General features: G+C 36.9%; 1 protein-coding gene across 6 annotated transcripts in view; it reads left to right on the plus strand.

Annotated features, from left to right (window-relative positions):
* Positions 1-19,932, plus strand: part of cntnap5b (contactin associated protein family member 5b) — a 269,502-nt gene that overhangs the window by 217,638 nt on the left and 31,932 nt on the right. For all 6 annotated transcript variants that reach the window (XM_073861992.1, XM_073861991.1, XM_073861995.1 and 3 more), the window contains 6 exons: positions 949-1,059; positions 3,899-4,092; positions 6,950-7,097; positions 14,279-14,482; positions 16,856-17,040; positions 17,657-17,800. In XM_073861992.1, the coding sequence (XP_073718093.1) occupies positions 949-1,059; positions 3,899-4,092; positions 6,950-7,097; positions 14,279-14,482; positions 16,856-17,040; positions 17,657-17,800 (986 nt within the window). The remainder of the gene's footprint in view (positions 1-948; positions 1,060-3,898; positions 4,093-6,949; positions 7,098-14,278; positions 14,483-16,855; positions 17,041-17,656; positions 17,801-19,932) is intronic.

The following is a 19,932-nucleotide window of genomic DNA, read 5'->3' on the forward strand; positions in this document are numbered from 1 at the left end:
TAATTTTTGCTCCATGTCCCCTTATGGGCTCCGTAATATTCACACAAAATTTGATACACTTTTTCGTGTCCATGGCACAAAATTCAGCTTTTTTCATGCCTTGAGCATGAATGGCTTTTTTGTGACACTCGCACGAATCTCTATATATAGTTTTTTGTGTCCGTGGCACGACTTTCTTTTTTGTGTTATTTTATTGTTTTCTTCTTTTTCCCCCTATTTTTAAATCATTGTCGCTTGGGGTTAGATTCGGGGTTTGGGTTATGATGTACTATTATGTATTCGTTTCCAAATGTTTTTCTTCTGCTTTTAAAACTATTCTCGCCTGAAGTTGGGGTTTGGGTTGTCTAAAAATGTAAGTGATTCTAACCACAACTGCAAGCGACAATGGTAAGAAAATAGGAAAAAACAATAAGAAAACAAACATAAAATGAAACGCAAAAGAAAGTCATGCAACACACACGAAAAACTATTCATAGAAATTTCTCAGAGTGTCACGAAAAAGCCATTTGTGCTCAAGGCACGAAAAAAATCTGAATTTCATGTCATGGACACGAATACATGGATCAAATTTTGCGTGCCTATAACACGGCTTTCCGTGAGATCAGTCTGTAAATTTTCTACTGAAAAGATTAGCTAAAACCAGCCTAAGCTGGTTTGTCTGCATGGTTTTAGCTTGTATCCTAGCCTGCTAGGCTGGTTATAAATGGATTTTAGACACTTTTTATCTTGTGTTAGCTGGTTAGGCTGGAAGACCAGTTGACCCACTAGCTTGACCAGGCTGGAAACTTGGTTGGATTTAGATGGAAGTAGCTGCTTTAAGCTGGTCCTTCCAGCATGGCACAGCTGGTCGGTCAGCTGGTTTTAGCTGGTCTTCCAGCTTGACCCTATAGCAGAACTGTTCATAATGTTTCAAATATCTGATTGGTTAACCATCATTTCCTGTTCTAGATCACTGCAACGGGCCGCTCGTCTCGCCTCTTCCCCCCACATCGTTCCAGAGCTCAACGTCCTCCTCTGACAGCCAGTCGCCGTATTTAGCCAAGCTTAACAGAAAAGACGGTAAGCAGCCACACTGGAAATAGCGGAACTGTGTGCATGTTAATTTAAGGGGGTATTTTCTACCTTAAAGGGCACCTATTATGGACTTTTTACAAGATGTAATAAAAGTCTCAGGTGTGCCCGAAATGTGTCTGTAAAGTTTCATCTCCAAATACCCCACATATCATTTTATTATAGCATGTCCATAGCATGACCCTATTTTAATGTCTGTACCTTTAAATGCAAATGAGCTACAACTCCTTACTCTCTTACAAACAGACAGTGAGTTCTTTTAGTTAAAATAGATCTGATTAATACAGTCTGAGATGGACAGAGTAACTCGCTGAGGGTAGAAACTGTGGAAATGCAGGACTGTAAATGGGAGGGGCTTTATCAATGTGACTTCACATTGATAATAGAATCAAAACGGCATGTCTAATGAAACTGCTTTGGTTTAATAGGGATTAAAAAACAAGGAGCAGGTCCATTTTTTCAGCGTAGGGTGGTTGTGTTCACACACTGCCAACACACATCATGTCCAAACATCTTGTAAAAGTGGATTTTGCATAATAGGTGCTCTTTAATGGACAGATTTGCAATAACTTCCCATTGTGTAACCCACTGCAGGTTTGTTTGGTAACAGGTAATTATTTCTTATAAAACAAATAATTTCTAAATGAGTAAGTCAAAATATGTGCAAAATACGTGTATGCAATATAAAATATATATACAAATTTTTCGAATGCTGTTTTTAATGTGGTAAGCTTAGCATACATCAAATTTGTATTGCTTGACCGAATAATTGAGGAGCTCAGATGCAAAAGGCGCTAAATGCCACCTCTGTCAAAAATACACATATTATACATAAATCAAATACTTTTGCTTCAAATCCACTTAATCCATACCAGTTTTTGTCACAATCCATTAAGAGACTGATAATAAAGCTAATTTACAAGAAAACATGTTGGACGCACTTAGAGCGTTTTGCATCTAAGCTCTCCAATTATTTTCTGAATATTATTAACAACATATGGGACTATATATCTAACTTTCACTGTTTTATAAAGTGTTTTTGTGACTCATCTTTTTACAATAAAAACAAAGAGTACACAGATTCTGAAATGTACTATGGTAGTGCCGTGGTACTTATATATACTTTATACTATGGTAATGTTTTATTATCAGATATATAGGAAGACACCTAAATAAATACTATACAGCAAAAACGACACTTTGGCTAGACGATGGTTATTCAAAGCCAGACTATTTCGGGTATATGGGTGATTCTCACAAAAACTTGGTTTTAAAAATGTCAAGCATGAAAATGTAAAAATTGCTTACATTTACTTTTTTTCCACCAGACATTGAAAAACAAAGTCTGGAGTAAATGGGAACATTAATTTAAAAACTTTTACTTATCATTTAACACTTTTTGTAACATAATTTAAAAAATTAGTCCTAAAAAATCTCATTACCGCAACAGTCAGAAAACATCAACACTGACATATTTTCAAAATGACATGACAAACCTGAAAGAACATAATTTGGAGATTCTGCACATGCATTTAAAATCAAAGTATTATGCTTCTATTAATTAAATTAACATTTAATAAGCATCTGTTGCGGTAATGATAATCAAAATGTCGTGTAAGCATTCTGACAAGACAATATTTCAAATTAACTGTAAAAAAATGATCTTACCTGGTAGCCATCTGGAAGTAACTGGTCCATGTGCTTGGTCACTCAAAATCAAACTTTATTAAAATTCTGTATGTGTGCTTAAACTGTTCTCAAAAAGTGTTGCGGAGGATGAGAACATCAGGCATGGACACATCATTTTCCTAATTTTTCTTCATTATTATTATACATGAATATTCAGTAAATATTTTTTCTGTCATCTAAAGTAGTCTAGCAAAACATCCATTTATTTGTTTTCTTAATATTTTTGTGTTAATTTGATTAAATTACAACATAACGCATGTTCAAACACAGCCGGACACATTGCGGTAATGAGAATTTCAGCAGAAAATGAGATAAAATTTACAATTATAAATTCTTATGTTGAAATCACACATTGTGCAAGGTAGAACACAGTATTGTGGTAATTCTGATGCTTTTTAATGTTACTATATTACACATTTTAAAGCTAAAATCATTAGTGCAGTGGTGTTTCAATGGTTTCGTGAGAATCACCCATATAGTTAACCTAGATGGTAAAATGATGGCTATTGCTTGGTGGGCTCTTACAGACCAAAGACTATCCCAGGTTAGGCCAAATTGTCCCTGCCCAACCTGTGTGTAGATTAACCAGATTCTCGAATGGCATAAATAAATAATGTAGTACAACGATTTGTTACTAAGTATTAAAAAATGTATCTCGGCATTCAAAGGCTGATTCGATAGTAATTCAGTTGACTTACAGGTCAAGAGCGTGATTCACTGTACTGCTTGACATCCATCGAGACTCGGAAATCAGCCTTGTGTGTTTGCACCAGCACTGGAATTCCCATTTATTCGTACTGTGATGTTAACAGATACGGTGCCAATGTAAGTTACATTTCCTTGGCTAATTAGTGTGCGCAGACAGGCTTTAAAGAAGCACACTTGGCATTCGAGGACGATTCTGGCTGCTTTATACCTTTTCTGTCTTTAATTAAAAGTTTCGCTTTGGTTAATAAGGTGGCGCTTCTTATTCACAACTCGATTCAAGTAGAACACATTTTTGAAATAACATCCAAACGAAGGGTCGGCTTTAAGCAAAACTAACAGATTGATAAAAATAATGCAGTTATTTGATTAATCTTCAAATGGGTTGCCTCACAGCAAGAACAAGCCCTAAATGTGTTTTTGCGCATGGTAGGAGGAGGTGGCTGGGGTCCAGAACGGACAGACAGACAACGATGGCTACAGGTGGATCTGCGGGAAAGGGTCGAGGTCACAGCTGTGGCGACCCAAGGTCGTTTCGGAAGCCCTGATTGGGTGACGAGCTACATGCTGCTTTACAGCGACACGGGAAGAGCTTGGAAGCAGTTCAGACAAGAGGACAATGTAGGGGTGAGTACTCTTATAAATAATCCAAACTCTTACTATATTTATAATGCATTAGCACTCCACCGAAAATAAGCTACAATGAAAGCTTTTCGGATAATGCGGATGGGGGGGCTTTTATGACCTGCACTGCCATTAAGCTTCTGTGTCTTTAACTAAAAGGATAAAATTCAATTATCCTCCCCCATGGTTTCGGACACATTTCGCACCTGCTTCCCTTCCAACGTGAGCCACCCATGAAATAGTTTTAAATATTTTAATGACCGACTCCAATTTCATTTAATCGCTTAAACTAAGATTAAATACGCATCCGGTCTTGACTGACGTGTGTTTTATATCCATGGCAAAACTTATTTCATGGTCTCCTGACCTCAATGGTCATCCTTAAATTACGTTTCTTATATGACGACTTTGAAATCGATCGTTTCACCGGAGACGTCGGCTGCGTTGCCGAATGCTCACAGGCAAACAAACGGCCTCGTCCGCTTTCCTTGAATCAATACTAGTTATTTGGAAGGTCCATCATTCCTCTGCTTTCTTATTTAACGCTGATCTCGTCTGTCGTCTGCTTAAGAAACCATGAGCGCTAAACCAACCAACTTTTTTTATTTCTATTTTTTGTATGCTGATTGTTCAATGTTCGCCTCTTTTATCTTCCACCCGGCGGGGAAGAAAGGGTGCTGATTAGTTTGAGAAAATAGTTTAATGGAGGTCTTTGAAGGTGCGAAGCATTTTAATGAGTGAAAGATTAAAAGACGTGGAGCGTTTTTTAAGAGCACCAGGCGCCCCTCAGTCCTGCCTGTTTTTCTGGTAGGTGGCATGGCTGCGGGGATCACCCCAAGCTATTCTAAACCTGGATGTTTGGATTAGCTGCGGCGCTTTGAGGCCAGCTTTAAGAAACCGGTGCAGCCTGCGGCTCCCTGCTAACCTTTTCGTGTTGGTTTTTTCAAATTGTAGACTTCAGCTCAGTTCAGCTCAATGTACAGATAATTGAAAAACTTCTCTTTTTGAGGAGTGTATGTGAGGTAAACTCTAATACTGGCTTATATTTGCATTACCCGTTAGCTGCGATAAATTGAAGTCTTTACAATGCAGATTGTCTAATGGTACCACAAGAACGCGCATGGCCCCAAGACCCACACTTGCGACTCTCCTGAGCTAAGACATTAAACTGTGACAAATACAAGTTCATTTCACGCTCTAAGCCCTCTAAAATATCAGGCTGTGGCACAATATGTGCTGTATAATGAAATGTTTGTCATTTTTATGTCACGGCTAATTTTGTGCACCATCAATGAAGAAAGATGCATTTTGCCTGGATAATGTTATAGTTAAGGGATGTGTCAGCAGGCTCACTGCCCATGCTAACTAACCAAACCTTGACCCCCTGGTAAGGAGAGCTAAAACTGTACACAGCTAATGGTCACAACTGTAGCATAAATGAAAGGCTAGCTGCAAGTACTTTGTTCATGCATAAAGTTCACAAACAAGATAGTTTCTGTAGCTAGGATGCCCCGTCTAATCTACTTATCCGTTTATATTTACATACACACTCACCTAAAGGATTAATAGGAACACCTGTTCAATTTCTCATTAATCAACCAATCACATGGCAGTTGCTTCAATGCATTTAGGGGTGTGGTCCTGGTCAAGACAATCTTCTGAACTCTAAACTGAATGTCAGAATGGGATAGAAAGGTGATTTAAGCAATTTTGAGCGTGGCATGGTTGTTGGTGCCAGACGTGCCGGTCTGAGTATTTCACAATCTGCTCAGTTACTGGGATTTTCACACACAACCATTTCTAGGGTTTACAAAGAATGTTGTAAAAAGGGAAAAACATCCAGTATGCAGCAGTCCTGTGTGCAAAAATGCCTTGTTGATGCTAAAGATCAGAGGAGACTGGGCCGACTGATTCAAGCTGATAGAAGAGCAACTTTGACTGAAATAACCACTCGTTACTACCGAGGTATGCAGCAAAGCATTTGTGAAGCCACAACACGCACAACTTTGAGGCCGATGGGCTACAACAGCAGAAGACCCCACCGGGTACCAATAATCTCCACTACAAATAGGAATAATTTCAAATTGGTTTCATGAAGATGAAAATGAGTTCACTGTATAAAAATGGTCCCCACAGTCACCAGATCTCAACCCAATAGAGCATCTTTGGGATATGGTGGAACGGGAGCTTTGTGCCCTGGAAGTGCATCCCACAAATCTCCATCAACTGCAAGATGCTATCCTATCAATATGGGCCAACATTTCTAAAAAATTCAGCACCTTGTTGAATCAATGCCACTTAGAATTAAGGCAGTTCTGAAGGCGATAGGGGGTCAAACACATTATTAGTATGGTGTTCCTAATAATCCTTTAGGTGAGTGTATATTATGTTTTATTCCCGATAAAATGGTAAAAAATCGTACCTATTATGTAATGTACCCTCTATAGAATCAGCTATGTCTGGCTCTCCCCCAAGGTTTTTTCCCTCCTAGGACTTTTCCCGCAGGGTTTTCTTCTAGGGTTTTTTTTTCAAACCCATTATTACTACGCTCGCTAGTACAGTTAATCTTAACCGCTTATGTTTTTTCCGTGTTTTCTCCTGCTTCTATTAATGTAAAGCTGCTTTAAAACAATAAAACAATTGTGAAAAGCGCTATATAAATAAAATTTTATTGAATTAATTTGATCCACAGAAACGCATACAGTAAAGTAGTGTTAAAATGTATACCTTGCAATGCACTGTAAGTCGCTTTGGATTAAAGCGGAAGCATCTGCCAAATGCATAAATCATGTTAAACATTATTTGCTCAGGATTGTAAACTATTTCGTTTTTTTTTGTCCTTTTAATTTTACCACTGTAGACGTTCCCCGGAAACACAAATTCAGATGGGATTGTTCACCATAAGCTCTCGCACTCCATCAGAACACGGTTCCTACGGTTCGTGCCGTTGGACTGGAGTCCCGGGGGATGGATAGGCCTCAGAATCGAGGTCTACGGTTGTGCATACAGTAAGTACCGTTTTTGTAAGATGAATCGAGTTGTGACTTGATGAAATTTTCAAGATTTAATCTACCATAATTCTTAAAAGCATGAGCACACTGGATTTTGGGTTCCATTCAAATCTTTTTCGTACGCAGTTAAGTTCATATTTAGTAACTATACACTGCAAATGTACAAGTTAAGTGAAAGAAAGACGTCAAGCTAAGACAGGCTGTAAATGTCACAGATTGACCTCACGTCACAAAAGTCCAAGGCCACCTATAAAATGACCCGGGTCCGATGAATTCGAGCAACGACCCTGAATGTGACCGGTACCTTTAAGCTGTGCATCAATCTCTTGGCGTCTGACACCGCAACATGCTTAACAACATGCTTTATAGCCAAAGCCAGCAGGCGAGAAATACTCTAGTGCTTCGTGTGTTTTTTAAGATGCTGCTAATTCACAGTGTTTTTACTGCAGTTGGTTTAGACTTTGCCTTGTATCAAAGTACAGCGTAACAATCAATCGGTTACCTCAAGGGTACACATGCCTCCCGCCTGAAATATTTATAACAGCGGCACTGCCTGTGCTTGTTTTCTCTTTTTTTATCACCCTCATTGTTTCTTTCTCCCCATCTCTCCTCAGGTCGACCGCATTTGCAGTCTGCGCGCTAGCCGCGTCCATTGTCGATTCAAAGCTTGACTCGCCGACCTATCGCCGCTGTGTTTATTCTGTAGACGCTAATTTGGAGAGATAGGGCGGAATGTGACACCGCTGGGGGCGACTCGGTTTACCGCGTTGATCAAACATGATAAGTGGGTGCTGACCACACAGTTTTCAGTAATAGAGTTTGATAACCCCAGACGCTAGCGCTTTCTCAAAGTCAGAGCGTTGACAGGTTAGCATTAGCATTAGCGGCGGGGGCACACGCACGTTCCGAAGGAGCGGCGGGTGAATCGGGCAGTGAATTAGCGTCGGGTAATTACATTTATAATTAGCCCGGCGCTCATACTCTTTGTATACCTAATGGCTTCACGCTGTGCGCCCGGTTTTAGCACAAAGTGTGATATGAACGTATCTGGTGACCTAAACGTCAACGAAAGAAAGAAACATAAAAGGGAAAATACTTGGCGTCCCTAATGGGATAAAGAGCATTCAAACATGTCTCAGATGTAGGAAGCTCACGCACACACACACATTCACGGCAGTGCATGCTCTCTCTCTCTCTCTCTCTTTCTCTCAGGCTAGCTTGAACGTTCTCGGTGGTGCATTGGCCTTATTCATGCACTGCTGAATGCTCCTGAAGTCAATTAGTTTTAAATCTGTCAAGTGCCTTTGCTGCTAACTGCAATTTAAGGCCGCGGCTTCGTGGAATAAACAGTTTGCGTGCGTCTGTCCGAAATAGGGAGTGTGTAGCTGAAGCATGCGAGTGTGTAGATCATTGTGTGCGTGCGTCCCCGAGCGCGGGCCATTAATTCACATTGTGCACTGCTGCGGGGATACCACCAAGAGACCTGTAGATAAAGTGAGATCAGCTTCTGGGTTTGTGGCTAGCTTTGTTTGTTTGTTTGTGTGTAAAGGAGCAAATCTGCCCACATTTTCACATTTTTGCCCTAAATCTTTTTAAAATGTAGTATTATGTGTTTAATAGAGCAGACAGGACTTCTCATTGCAATCTTATTGGTAGCTGAAATGAATAAAAGGCACTGATGAACTGTGCACAGTATGGTTAGAAATGTGTATGAGGATTGTAAAAAGGGTTAAAGGCGGGGTGCATGATTTTTGAAAAGGGAGTCGGGCAGAGTACCAAAACACAGTTGTAGTCAATCAGCAGTAAGGGGCGTGTCTACTAACCAACATCGTTGCCTGGGTTGCGTATATGTGGGGCGGATCTATTACAAGAAAATCCAGATTCTATTGGAGTAGGGGCGTGTTTGTGTAGGTGATTTCAAATGTCAACACTAGCTTTCAGAGATCATGCATCCCACCTTTAAAGGGACAGTTCACCCAAAAATTAAAATTCTGCTGTAATTTATTCACTCTCATGTTGTTAAAAACCTGTATACATTTCTTTGTTTGCTGAACACAAATGAAGATATTTGAAATATGTTTGTGGCAGAGCAGATCAGGGGCACCATTGACTTCCAGAGCAGAAAAAAATAATACTATTGAAGCCAATGGTGCCCCAGATCTGGGATATTTTTTTAAATATCTTCACTTGTGTTCATCAGAACAAAGAAATGAATGCAGGTTTGTAACAACACGAGGGTGAGTAAATGATTTTGGGGTAAACTATCCCTTTTAATTTGAGTTCAAAGCTCTAAGAAACAAACACAAGTATGGAAAGCGTGTCGAAATTAACAATTAAAACTTAAAGGGATAGTTTTCCCACAAATGAAAACTGTGTCATCATTTACTCACCCTCATGTTGTTACAAACCTGTATAAATTTCTTTGTATAAAGCCCCATTGAATTCCATAGTAGGTAAAAAATAATACTATGGAAGTGAATGGGGCTCATGGTCGCTTTGGTTTCAACATTCCTTAAAATATCTTTCTTTGTGGTCATTATAACAAAGAAATGTATACAGGTTTGTAACAATGAGGGAGAGTAAATTATGGCATAATTTTCATTTTGGGGTAAATAATATCCCTTTAAATTTGATTTCAAGACTTTAAGAAGCAAACACAAGTATGGGGAGCGTGTAGAATTTGACAATGAAACTTAAAGGGATAGTTCACCCAAAAATGAAAACCGTGTCATCATTCACTCACCCTAATGTTGTTACAAACCTGTATAGTTTTCTTTGTATAAAGCCCCATTGACTTCCATAGTAGAAAAATAATACTATAGAAGTGAATGGTGCTCATGATCGCTTCAAACATTCTTCAAAATATCTTCCTTTGTGGACATCAGAACAAAGAAATGTATACAGGTTTTTAACAACATGAGGGGGAGTAAATGATGACACAATTTTTATTTTTGGGTGATCTATCCCTTTAAATTTTATTTCAAATCTTTAAGAAACAAACACAAGTATGGGAAGCGTGTAAATAAATTAACAATGAAACTTAAAGGGATAGTTCACACAAAAAGAAAAAATCGTGTCATCATTTACTCACCCTAATGTTGTTACAAACCTGTATAAATTTCTTTGTATAAAGCTCCATTGACTTCCATAGTAGGAAAAAATAATACTATGGAAGTGAATGGGGCTCATGATCGCTTCAAACATTCCTCAAAATATCTTTGTTTGTGGTCATCAGAACAAAGAAATGTATACAGGTTTGTAACAACACAAGGGTGAGTAAATGATGCCATAATTTTTATTTTTATGAGTAAACTATCCATTTAAATTCGATTTCAAGACTTTAAGAAACAAACACAAGTATGGGAAGCGTGTAGAAATGCAACAATGAAACTTAAAGGGATAGTTCACCAAAAATGAAAATCATGTCATAATTTACTCACTCTCATGTTGTTACAAACCTGTATACATTTCTTTGTATAAAGCCCCATTGACTTCCATAGTAGGTAAAAAATAATAATATGGAAGTGAATGGGGCTCATGATCGCATCAAACATTCCTCAAAATATCTTCCTTCGTGGTCATCAGAACAAAGAAATTTATACAGGTTTGTAACAACACAAGGGTGAGTAAATGATGCCATCATTTTTATTTTTTTGGGTAAACTATTTCTTTAAATTCGATTTCAAGACTTTAAGAAGCAAACACAAGTATGGGAAGCGTGTAGAAAAATAACAATGAAACTTAAAGGGATAGTTCACCAAAAATGAAAATCATGTCATCATTTACTCACCCTCATGTTGTTACAAACCTGTAGAAATTTCTTTGTATAAAGCCCCATTGACTTCCATAGTAGGAAAAAGATTACTATGGAAGTGAATGGGGCTCATGATCGCTTAAACATTCCTCAAAATATCTTCCTTTGTGGTCATCAAAACAAAGACATTTATACAGGTTTGTAAAAACATGAGGGGGAATAAATAATGACATGATTTTTTTATTTTTGGGTGAACTATCCCTTTAAATTTGATTTCAAAACTTTAAGAAGCAAACACAATAGGGGAAGCGTGTAGAAATTTAACAGTAAAACTTAAAGGGATAGTTCACCCAAAAAATTAAAACTGTCTCATCATTTACTCACCCTAATGTTGTTACAAACCTGTATAAATTTCTTTGTATAAAGCCCCATTGACTTCCATAGTAGGAAAAAATAATACTATGGAAGTGAATGGGGCTCATGATCGCTTCAAACATTCCTCAAAATATCTTTGTTTGTGGTCATCAGAACATAGAAATGTATACAGGTTTGTAACAACACAAGGGTGAGTAAATGATGGCATCATTTTTATTTTTGGGTGAACTATCCCTTTAAATTTGATTTCAAGATATTAAGAAGCAAACACAAGTGTGGGGAGCGTGTAGAAATTTAACAATGAAACTTAAAGGGATAGTTCACCCAAAAATTAAAATCGTGTAGTTTACTCACCCTCATGTTGTTACAAACCTGTATAAATTTCTTTGTATAAAGCCCCATTGACTTCCATAGTAGGAAAAAATAATACTATGGAAGTGAATGGGGCTCATGATCGCTTTGGTTTAAAAACATTCCTCAAAATATCTTTGTTTGTGGTAAACAGAACAAAGAAATGTATACAGGTTTGTAACAATGAGGGGGGGCATCATTTTCATTTTTGAGTGAACTATCCCTTTAAATATGATTTCAAAGCTTTAAGACGCAAACACGTATGGGAAGTGTGTAAAACAATTAACAATGAAACTCATCATTTAGGCTACTCCCCCTCATGTTGTTACAAACCTGTATATATTTCTTTGTATAAAGCCCCATTGACTTCCATAGTAGGAAAAATATTACTATGGAAGTGAATAGGGCTCATGATCGCTTCAAACATTCCTCAAAATATCTTCCTTTGTGGACATCAAAACAAAGAAGTTTATTCAGGTTTGTAACAACATGAGGGGGAATAAATAATGACATGATTTTCATTTTTGGGTGAACTATCCCTTTAAATCTTAAGAGATTTCTGTGGATTTTGCGTAGGCGTAGCAGCAAGGTAAACCGAAAGGTTAGAAAGTTATTTATTCTGCAGTAATTTCATAAACAATTCATAAAACAGCGTGTTCATCTGTGTGTTGTGTTTTACAAAAAGTCTAGCGGAGTTCACCTGCAATTTGAACTTTGCAATGTTTGCTCTTTCCCTTCAGGAAGGATTATGTAATACAGTATGCATATGTTTTGCTTTTTCCCAAACCTGTCCGTATTTTTTTAACTGTCTTGTCTAGTTTATTAAATTTTTCTCAAGGTGATCATGATGTTCTGAGATGATTTGGCCTATGTTGTCCAAAAAGCATGTGACTTTAAAGAAAGTTTGTCTTGGCACAGGTTCTCTTCAAATTTTTTCCACTTTATCTCACTCGGCCTCATTGCAGTTGCTGGTGTTCTCGGACCCTCTGCGTTGGTCCTCAGCAGACGGCTCTGAGCTCTTCGCTCGGCTTTGCCTGTCACGGCTAGTTAGCCTCAGTCTCTCGCGCTCAGCGTGGCTACGCGCCCGTTCCGTCTGGAGAGGGGAGATGGAGAAAGAACGAGAAATTTACTGTCTGACCTCTGCGCCCGGGTCAAAATCCACATTTCTGCCTTTTATTACTTGAGATGGTATTTGTTCTGAAGGCTTGCTTCAAGACGGGCATATTTTTGGAGCAAACCTTTTAAGGATAAAATGAATTCCACTGCTTAGGTCCTGAACTGGACTGTAACTAGAGGGAAAAGTTTAAAGGGGACATTTCACAAGATTTTTTTAAAAGATGTCAAATAAATCGTTGGTGTGCCCAGAGTACATATGTGAAGTTTTAGGTTAAAATAGCATATAGATAATTTATTATAACATGTTAAAATTGCCACTTTGTAGGTGTGAGCAAAAATTTGCCATTTTGGGTGTGTTCTTTTATATGCAAATGAGCTGAACTCTGCACTAAATGGCAGTGCCGCAGTATTATCCCATTCTGACATCACAAGGGGACCCATTTTTCAACATGAATGGTTTATCAAAACTAAGTTACTGGGTTGATCTTTTTCACATTTTCTAGGTTGATACAAGCAATTATAGCACTTAAACAATACAGAAATATAGACATAAATGACCCTAGAACAGACATTGTGAGCTTACCAAACATCTTTCTGATGGAATGCTTAGTAGGATATATTACATAAAAATGGATTTTGATCTATGAGGATAAGATGTTGAAAATCCAATTATGTTTGGCTATGATAATAATATCATAGTGTTTGCTAAGGTATCATGCTATTTAAGTGGTTAAAAAAATTCACAAAAATGTCCTTTGTAGCTCAGAGCATTGCGTTAGCATTGCAAAAGGATCATGGGTTCGAACCATAGACTATAAAAAAGTATGGACGTAGTGTCCGTGACATTACCCATAGGCTTTTGAAGATATTTTTGTAGCCAAAAGTGGGCGGAGCCTGCAGTCGCCATCTTGCTAGTAACCGAAAACGGGTAAAGAGGTGGGACGCGGGTGAAGCTGAGGTGGCTGGTTGCTGAACCCATGCCCGCCTAGCTGAACGGTAGTGACAGCAGTGGCAGTTCACCCATCACTCAAGTGGCCACGCCCTTAATTATGCACAACTTTACGGCTTAACATAATTTAAATGGATGAGTTAAAAAAAAATTTGCCCCTCAAAGTTGTCATGAGGGGCAAAATCAGCGATATAGACCAAAAACTCTTTTTGTACCAGGCTGTAAACATATTATTTTCTACTGTAAAGTTGGGCAGTTTAACATGGGGGTCTATGGGAATTTACTCCTTTTTTGGAGCCTGCCTCTAGCGGCCAGTCAAGGAATTGCAGTTTAAGTCACTTCCGTATTGGCTTCATCAGAAAGATCGGAAGGTTGCCGCTCGGTTCGAACACACATACTGATAAAAATATATAAATATATAGTCACACTTCAATGTGACTTAATAATATCAGAGAAAGTTTTTAAGGGAAAGGCAAATAAGGTCAGTTTTGTTTTACGTCGCCTTCAAAATTCAAGTGCAATATTGCATCTACTTTTGTTATCATTAGATTACAATTAAACGTATAATCTGTAATCTCTAGGATTTCTCTTACTGATTCAGATTTGCTTTCTGAAATGTTTTTCCGTGCTCAGAGTCAGACGTTGCCGACTTCAATGGCAGGAGCTCTCTGCTGTACCGCTTCAATCAGAAGTCCACCAGCACGGTAAAAGATGTAATCTCACTGCGGTTCAAGAGTCAGCGTGCGGATGGGGTTCTTGTTCATGGCGAAGGGCAACGGGGCGATTACATCACACTGGAGCTACATAAGGGCAGACTGGCCTTACACATTAATCTGGGTAAGTGAAAGTTTGCATATGGGTCAATGACGTGACGTTAATTATTTTGTGGCCGTATGGTTCAATTAAATGTAAAAGGGTTAAAATTTCAAAATAAATTTGCAGATTTTTTTTTTTTTTTTTTGAAAGAATATTTGGGGGATAATTGCAAAAATGTCAATGTGGTGTAACCGGTCTGTGTCATTTGGTGTAACTAGTATTTTATTTAAATAAAAATATAAATATATTTATAAAAAATGTGGAATAAAATATAATGATCTAGTTCAGTGTAATATGATTTTTTTTACATCATTTTTCAAAGATTATTTAAAAAACAGAGCTGTTTTTAGCATATGTCAGGACAAATATTACAAAAACGCATTAAAATTTGCATTAAGAAATAACTAATAAAATGATATTTTACTTTTTTATGATTAAGTTTACATGCCGTCAAGGTGGATAAAATATTTAATATTTCTCATTCTTTGGCGCAAATGGCGGTTACACCATTTGACATTTTCAGGTCCATTCAGTCTTAACTTTCATAAAAATTGTGCACATTTCTTATTGCATAAAATCAACATAAATACACTATGTGCGTTAAAATAAACCAGATGCATGCTTTTAAAACATATTTTGCCAAACCATTTTTGTCACATTAAAAAAAAATAATAATAATGAACTGCCTTTCTTCAGTTTAACACAAACTAATAAGTTCAAATATATTCAAATGTTACGTTATTTTTTCTTGCGTGCGTTGTAAAAAGTCGTCATATGCTTGTTTCATCACAAGACATTTGAGAACCAATGAGATTTGAAGTAATCGTGTTTCAATGTAATGCTTGTTCATGTTATAGGTACAAAAGCTATCTCTGGGACAAAAAGTTCATCTTGTACCTAAATGGTGCATTCTAGTACCCTCAAAGATACATATTGGTACCTCAAATGTACGTATCAGTACTTAAATTGTACCTTTTTAACCTGATAAGGAACACTGTGCCGTACACGGTCCACCCCCTCCCTTGCACGTCGTGAGCCTGCATAAACGTCATTGTAACTTTGAAGCATTAAATCTTCAAAATATACGGTCATGCGGCACATCGTTGGAAAGCTTAGACTTTCGGGATTCCATTAAGCGCACACATGCATAATATGATTTTTAGCAGTCATAAAACTGTAATGTAGTTGTTAGTTACCTGAACCGGCGGCGCCAATTTAGGATATTTACTTACCTTCAAAATCTTCCCTTTATCCGCTTCAGTGAAATTGTCCAAAACAAATTATTCATAAATCCCCAAAAGTCCAAGGAAATGGAATATCCAAGACTTTTAATCCAAAACGATTTGTTCATCTCACAATCTTGACGTTTCTGATCGAATTAAGATATAAATACTGTATACAATTAGTTCACTAACGGACATTCGTTCGAATCTCACTTTTCATTCACGATTTATAATGAATATATCCGGATGTCACGTTTATTGTGCAACGTCTGAGGAACAAATACGCCCCCTTGTGGATTTTCAGCCGTTCCATAAGAGGCTACAGGTTACCGTCACGTACCGTTTTTTCTTGCAATGCATTTGAGATGCACTAATTCTCACATACAGTACTATTTATGGCAAATGCTTTAACTATATATGCACTTGAGACCCTTGTGAGATTCACAGTGTTTAGATTGTTCCACATGTTTGGTTTTTGTAGAGCTGTTCAGTCATTGCCGCAGGATGAAACGCGACATCTTACCGCAATCAAATGGGAGGTGGATTTGATTCATTTAAGAGGTTGAATCCACAACATTATCGCACAGAAGTGTAGCGTGCCGTCGTGAGGGCTGGTTTAAATTCCCAGAGTCTCGTTTTCAATTAGCACCAGCAGTCAGAAGGAATTTGCCGTATTTTACGTTAAGCATGCGGCGAGCTCTGATTGCTCAAGTACACCGAGATGCGATTATGCTGATGCTGTTCATCAAGACAATGTTTTCCTTAATCATTTGCATAAATACGGCCTTTGCATTGGGACATTTTAATGACAATTACCCCTAAATTCTCATTTGCATAATGCATTTAGTTTTTAAGTTTATGGGATTCTCAGTAATTATTTATTTACTGATTACTTTTTATAGTACTACTGGAGTATTTGGTTCACATCAGCATAAATCAAAGATTGTAAAACAAATATAACTATGGTGTATACAATACTTAACGATTTAAATGTAATTTTCTTCGCATTGCGGTAATGACTTGGGGGTTGGGTTTATAATGGGTGTTGTAAAAGAGATCTTGGATTTTTTTTTAGTGTGAAGAAGCTAAACATATGGAAATACTTGAAATACTGTCCGATAATAATTTTATTTCAGGTAATATTCCTCTCTTTTTTTGTCTTTCTCTCAAGACGATGCTAAGACGCACGCTAGCAGTGGCCATGTTTCTGTGTTTCTGGGTAGCCTACTGGACGACCATCACTGGCACACCGTTTTGATCGAGCGATTTAACAAACAGATTAACTTCACAGTAGACAAACTAACCAGACGAGTAAGGACGGGTGGTCTCGACGATTCGCTGGAGGTCGATTACGAGGTGAGAATGTTTTTGTTTGTTTTTATAATGTATTGCATTACTGTATTATGTAATGTGGTGTTTCTTCCAAGAGGCGGGTGTCATGTCTGTGGCTCGTAATGTTAAAATAGGTGTTTGTTGCGTCATGTGAACCTATGTGCATCACGCGTCATGTCAAAATATGTGTCTGCTGCACATGCATCGAAAGGATTTATGATTAAGTAGATGCTCACGTTCACGAAACACTCGCAAGACACTAACTTAACACTATACTCTCATTCCACATGAGTATCTGGCAAACGCCAGCGTCTCTTTAATCATAAACCCCTTTGTAGCGTCTGCAGCAGGAACGTATTTTGATATGACGCGTGATGCATATAGGTTCACATGACGCACCGAACACCTATTTTGACATGACGAGCCACACACATGATGGGGTAAATGCATGTTTTGATAAGCTTGGTATCGTGTGCCCTCGAAAAAGAAGTCACTGGCCACCACTGGTCTTGTCTACCTGTAACATGTTTAAGATTGGTAGCATTGCAGAATCAACTCATTATTATTTACCTAGATGCCAAACATTTCGCTGTGTTTTAAAACCTTCCCCATGCTGTTCTGTCCCATTCATTTCACAAAGCTCAGCTTCGGAGGCATCCCTCTACCTGGAAAGCCAGGCACGTTTTTACGGAAGAACTTCCATGGATGTATGGAAAACCTTTATTACAATGGAGTCAACATCATTGACTTGGCCAAACGACGCAAACCTCAAATCTACAGTGTGGTGAGAATGTTTATCTGTTATTTTTTGATGCAATAATTGTAGGAGGCATCTACACACTGTGCAAAAAATTATTTTTAAGAAAAAAAAATTCTTAGTATTTTTTTCTTGCTTTCAGTAAAAATATATAAAAAAAATTTAATTAAGATGCTTTTTCTTGATGTGCAAAACGACCCAAGAAAATTAGTCTAGTTTGTAGACTTAAAATATAAAATTTAAGTGATTTTGTGAATAAAACAAGCAAAAAAGTCTGCCAATGGGGTAAGCAAAAAAATCTTGAACATTTTTCTTAAACACTAAATTCAAGAAAAATTTGCTTACCCCATTGGCAGATTTTTTTGCTTGTTTTGTGCACAAAATCACTTACATTTTATATTTTTGGTCTAAAAACTAGACTTATTTTCTTGGGTCGTTTTGCTCATCAAGAAAAAGCATCTTATTTAAGAAGTTTGAGATATTTTACTGAAAACCGGACAAAAATGCTAGGATTTTTTTCTTGAAAATCATTTTTTGCAGTGTATTTTTGTCTTGTTTATAATAGAAATATTTAAAAATTCTAAAATGAAGATGCTTCTTCTTGAAGAGCAAAATGAGCTTAGAAAATAAGTTTAGTTTTTAGAGAAACAATATACAATTTAAGTGATTTTGTGCTTAAAACAAGCAAAAATATCTCCCAATGGGGTGAGAAAAAAATCTTGAAAAAAAATTACTTTTTTCTTAAACACTTAATTCAAGCAAAAATTTCTCTCCCCATTGGCAGATATTTTTGCTGGTTTTAAGCACAAATTTACTTAAATTGTATTTTTTTCTCTAAAAACTAGACTTATTTTCTTAGGTAATTTTGCTCATCAAGATAATTCATCTTGATTTAAGAATTTTTAGATATTTCTACTTTAAAAATTAAATAAATAAGTAAGAAAGTCATTTTTTGCAGTGTATGATGAAAAAAAGATCAATTTCACAACTTAACCTTTCCTCACAGCAAGAAATGACTTTCTTACTGAGTATTTTTGTTTTGTTTTCAGTAAAAATATCCTAAAATTCTTAAATTAATATGTATTTTCTTGATGATCAAAATGAACTAGGAAAATAAGTCTAGTTTTTAGAAAAATATAAAATGTAAGCGACTTGGTACCGAGCCCCTACACTACAAAAAATTATTTTCAACCAAAAATATTTCTTTTTTATTAATTTATTATTCTTTATTTATCTTTACTGAGTATTTTTGTCTTGTTTTCAGTAAAAATATCTAATAATTCTTAAATTAAGATGTTTTTTGGTGACATTGGAGTAAAAAATGTTTTTAAGGTGACATTGGAGTAAAAAAATCTAAAGTTTTCATGTGCTCACGTGAAACTTTTGCGTGCTCACGTGAAACTTTAGCTTTCACGAAAGTTTCACGTGCGCACGCAAAACTAAACTTTATTAAATTTTTTCTCCATGTCCCCTTAGGGGCTCCTTAAAACAAGCAAAAAATCTGCCAATGGAATAAGAACAATTTTCTTAAATTAAGTGTTTATGAAAAAGGTTAACTTATTTCAAGAAATGTTTTCTTATTCCTTTGGCAGATTTTTTGCTTGTTTTAAGTACAACGTTAAGGAGCCCCTAAGGGGACATGGAGAAAAAATGTAATAAAGTTTAGTTTCGCGTGCGCATGTGAAACTTTCTTGAAAGCTAAAGTTTCATGTGCGCACGTGAAAGTTTCACATGCGCACGCAAAAGTTTCACGTGAGCACATGAAAACTTTAGATTTTTACTCCAATGTCACCTTAAAAAAATTTTTTACTCCAATGTCACCAAAAAAATCTTAATTTACGAATTTTAAGCATTACTTTACTTAAAGTTTATATTTTTTTGTCTAAAAACTAGACTTATTTTCCTAGGTCATTTTGCTCATCAAGAAAATACATCTTAATTTAAGAATTTTTTTGATATTTTTACTGAAAACAAGACAAAATAATAAGTAAGAAAGTCATTGTTTGCAGTGCATAATAGATTTGTTTTTTGACACAAGTCTTTAGCGATTTCTTTCCTAGTTGCACAAGCGTGGAAAGGTGCCAGAACCAAAATTTCTCCTGGTTGAAACAAGCATTGTTAGTTCCCTGTGCTTTTTAAGAAATGCATTTTAGCTCAGT

This window comes from Misgurnus anguillicaudatus, chromosome 23, assembly GCF_027580225.2.
Source record: "Misgurnus anguillicaudatus chromosome 23, ASM2758022v2, whole genome shotgun sequence".
Taxonomy (NCBI): Eukaryota; Metazoa; Chordata; class Actinopteri; order Cypriniformes; family Cobitidae; genus Misgurnus; species Misgurnus anguillicaudatus.